At 49.4% G+C, this 4,066-nt stretch overlaps 1 protein-coding gene across 1 annotated transcript in view; it reads left to right on the top strand.

Moving 5' to 3' along the window:
• The first annotated feature begins 1,717 nt into the window (after window positions 1–1,717).
• The window catches only part of LOC143324099 (CD82 antigen), an 8,001-nt gene continuing 5,652 nt past the window's right edge, over window positions 1,718–4,066 (top strand). Inside the window, exons 1-2 of the mRNA XM_076736308.1 lie at window positions 1,718–2,729; window positions 3,058–3,148. Of these exons, the coding sequence (XP_076592423.1) occupies window positions 2,664–2,729; window positions 3,058–3,148 (157 nt within the window). The 5' untranslated portion in view covers window positions 1,718–2,663. The remainder of the gene's footprint in view (window positions 2,730–3,057; window positions 3,149–4,066) is intronic.

Below are 4,066 nucleotides of genomic sequence, written 5' to 3'. Positions count from 1 at the left end.
AGGCTGCGTCGCAGCAGACGGTGATGCTGCTGCACCAGGTGGAATTTAAGGATTAGTTCATTTCAGCAGATGTAACTTGATGAGTTGACATGCATCAAGCTGCAGAAGGTATTTGACCAGAGGTCGGCCGAGGGATCCCGGCCTGATAAGACTGAGCTCGTCCATAACGGTCTACTCTGTAGATGAGCAGGTGAGCAGTGAGGAGTGTGGAAGCTATGAACAGAAGTCCTCCTCATACATTTGTAGTGAATGAAACAATTGTAAAATTAAAACATTCCACATTTTTCTGGGTACCCCCTGGAACCCCCTCAATGACCCCTGGGGGACCCAGGGTCCCAGGTTGAGAACCCTGTCTGAAGGCACCTATAAAGCCATCTAACCCTACAAGATCCATTAAAACCTTCTGAATGACCACACAACCACCTTAACCACCTGCAGAAGCTCCTCAGCGGCCTCCAGGACCCATGTCAGCCACAGGTGCACCTTCAGTCACAAGTCACCTGGTTTTGAGTTGGATCAGCTGAGGTCTGGACCTGCAGAGCCGTGTGCAGTCACTCAGGCTAAGATAACCGTTAGATGGTCATTAGATCCTTCTGCTGCATGTTCAACGTGTTCATGTGGAGCTTTGAACGTTGTTTAAAGGCTCCTTTAATCGAGCTGCGACTCATTTCCAGTCATTTCTCTTTAGATGATCTGTTTCATCTCTTGAATAAATAAATAAGACGTTAAACAACCCAACAGAAAGTTTCATCTTAAACTCCTGCAGATCAAAGTCAGCTACCGATTGATCGAATGATTGATCCCTGTTTTCAGTTCTGAATCAGAGAGCTGTAATTGTAATTTCAGTTCCTTGTACTTCATACAAAATCCTGCGGGACGTCTCCGGTGAGAACCACTCCCTAAGGAGCCAGCACCGATACCGAAAGCAGACCAAAAGGTGTGAAATCACACCTTTGGGTAGGGGGGCGTCCCTCAGGTATAAATGTTTAGCTCTCCCCATGCTTGGGGTCTTTTCTTCGTTCTACCGCTCGTGTGATGATTGACCTTTTCTTTGCAAAGAAAACAAAAACCTGGTCGGCCAGCAGAAGTCTCTATTTCATTCTTCACCAGCAGCAGAGGTCAACAGAGGTCAAAGGTCGTAGGTCACTCACCACAGAAAGACGACATCATCAGAATGAACCCGAGAGAGAGCAACACGTTCATCCTGGACGAGAGACATCCACTGACTGAGAGGGGAGAGAGAGGAGAGAGAGGGAGAGAGGGAGAGGGAGGAGATCGAGGGAGGAGAGAGAGAGAGAGAGAGGGAGAGAGGGAGAGGGAGGAGAGAGAGGGAGAGACACTGACTGGGAGCAGAGAGGGACACTGAGGACAGACAGAGACAGACGGTGGGTGTGTCCTCTTACTCACTGAAGGATGGTCTGAACTCTGGTGGATTTGACCCTTTGATCAGCCGATACAGTTCAGCCTAATGGTGCTCCAGTTCTTCCAGAACATTGTTGGGGAACACGTTCTAACACGTTCTACACATTCTAACATGTTTTCAGATTGTTGTTCACAGAGCAGAAAGTGAACTTTGAGCAGAACAAATCCTGACACGCAGAACGTTTCTGTGTTTCTGCAACACGACAGACACCCGGCAGAGAACGAGGAGAGACGAGAGAGCGAGTCATCGAGGAGGAGGCGGAGGAGGAGGAAGAGGGCGAGAAAGAGGAAGACAAGGAGGAGGAGGAGGACAAGGAGGAGGAGGTGGAGGAGGAGGAAGAGGGCGAGAAAGAGGAGGACAAGGAGGAGGAGGAGGACAAGGAGGAGGAGGTGGAGGAGGAGGAAGAGGGCGAGAAAGAGGAAGACAAGGAGGAGGAGGAGGACAAGGAGGAGGAGGTGGAGGAGGAGGAAGAGGGCGAGAAAGAGGAGGACAAGGAGGAGGAGGCAGAAGAGGAGGAGGACAAGGAGGAGGAGGACAAGGAGGAGGCAGAGGAGGAGGAGGACAAGGAGGAGGAGGACAAGGAGGAGGCAGAGGAGGAGGAGGACAAGGAGGAGGAGGAGGAGGCGGAGAAAGAAGAGGAGGCATTTCATGGACGCAATTTGTGACCGCCGCCCACCACCACATCACATGATGGCACACACACACACTCACTATCACCTCACATACACACTAGTGTGTGTGTGTGTGTGTGTGTGTGTGTGTGTGTGTGTGTGTGTGCGTATGTGTTTGTGTGTGTGTGTGTGTGTGTGTGTGTGTGTGTGTGTGTGTGCGTATGTGTTTGTGTGTGTGTGTGTGTGTGTGTGTGCGTCTGTGTTTGTCTGTGTGTGTGTGTGTGTGTGTGTGTGTGTGTGTGTGTGTGTGTGCGTATGTGTTTGTGTGTGTGTGTGTGTGTGTGTGTGTGTGTGTGTGTGCGTATGTGTTTGTGTGTGTGTGTGTGTGTGTGTGTGTGCGTCTGTGTATCTCTGTGTGTGCGTCTGTGTTTGTCTGTGTGTGTGTGTGTGTGTGTGTGTGTGTGTGTGTGGGCTGGTGTCCATGGAGACAGTCAGATCAGTTTAATGTTTAGAGACAATAAGGAAGTGGACTCTGGTCTCAGGTGTTTTCGGCTGAAAGGTTCTGCTGGAGAACTCGTTGAAGAAGCTGCTGCGGACACACGCCTGAAGCTGCTGCTGAGTGAGGAGAGATGAAGGTGGAGGTGACCATTCAGCTGCTGAGGTTCTGCTCTCACGTCTTCAACTCCGTCTTCCTGGTGAGAAACCATCAGTTTTCAGTCTCCAGACCTAAAGTCCAACACGAGGGACAGAAAAGACATCGTGACGATAGGACAGACATGAGGCAGTGATGTCTGTCTTCGATCCACTGCAGGAATCAGCTGAAATAAACCGAATTTCACTTTCTGAATCTTTTTACCTCCAGAGTCTCTGTGACGTCCTCTGAAGTCAACACGCTTCATATTTCACTTTTACGAGATTCAATGAATCTTTATTTGTTCAGTCTGAGACGAACATCGATTTCACTGAAGCAGAGCAGAGTGGACACACTGACCTTTGACCTGACCTCTGAACCTCTGTCTGCAGCTTCTGGGTCTGAGTGTGGCCGGCTGTGCAGTCTGGATCCTATTCAGCAGTGGAAGCTTCCTGACTGTCCTGTCCTCAGATCCAGGAAGTGGTGAGCCTAGCTTAGCACAAAGACTGGAAGCAGGGAGGAACTATTTGCCTAGCTTAGCACAAAGACTGGAAGCAGGGAGGAACTGTTAGCCTAGCTTAGCACAAAGACTGGAAGCAGGGAGGAACTGTTAGTCTAGCTTAGCACAAGGACTGGAAATGGGGGAACTGTTAGCCTAGCTTAGCATAAGGACTGGAAACGGGGAACTGTTAGCCTAGCTTAGCACAAAGACTGGAAGCAGGGAGGAACTATTTGCCTAGCTTAGCACAAAGACTGGAAGCAGGGAGGAACTGTTAGCCTAGCTTAGCGCAAGGACTGGAAACGGGGGAACTGTTAGCCTAGCATAGCATAAGGACTGGAAACAGGGGAACTGTTGGCCTAGCTTAGCACAAAGACTGGAAATGGGGGGAACTGTTAGCCTAGCTTAGCACAAAGACTGGAAGCAGGGAGGAACTGTTAGTCTAGCTTAGCACAAGGACTGGAAATGGGGGAACTGTTAGCCTAGCTTAGCATAAGGACTGGAAACGGGGAACTGTTAGCCTAGCTTAGCACAAAGACTGGAAATGGGGGGAACTGTTAGCCTAGCTTAGCACAAAGACTGGAATCAGGGGGAAACTGTTAGCCTAAAAAACTACCTTCCAACAACTCTTTGGATTCTTTCAGTCAGTGAATGAAATGAAAATGTGATGTAATGAAAACACAGGAAGTGAAAGGAAGGAAAGAAAAGGAAACAACGCTCGGAGTGAAAGCAGCAGAAACAATCAGACAGTCAGAAGCAGCAAGACCAGGTGACCCCCACCAGGTAACAACAGTGAGGAAGAAAGGACAAAATGGAGGACGTACGAACAGAGAGATGATCCAAACTCACCAGCTGATAGGGGTTACCATGGCTACCAAACTATCTTTGTTAATATGCATGTA

The sequence above is a fragment of the Chaetodon auriga genome, chromosome 8 (genome assembly GCF_051107435.1).
Source record: "Chaetodon auriga isolate fChaAug3 chromosome 8, fChaAug3.hap1, whole genome shotgun sequence".
Taxonomy (NCBI): Eukaryota; Metazoa; Chordata; class Actinopteri; order Chaetodontiformes; family Chaetodontidae; genus Chaetodon; species Chaetodon auriga.
The sequence above is the reverse complement of the archived record's forward strand: the minus strand, read 5'-3'. Positions and strand labels throughout refer to the sequence as shown.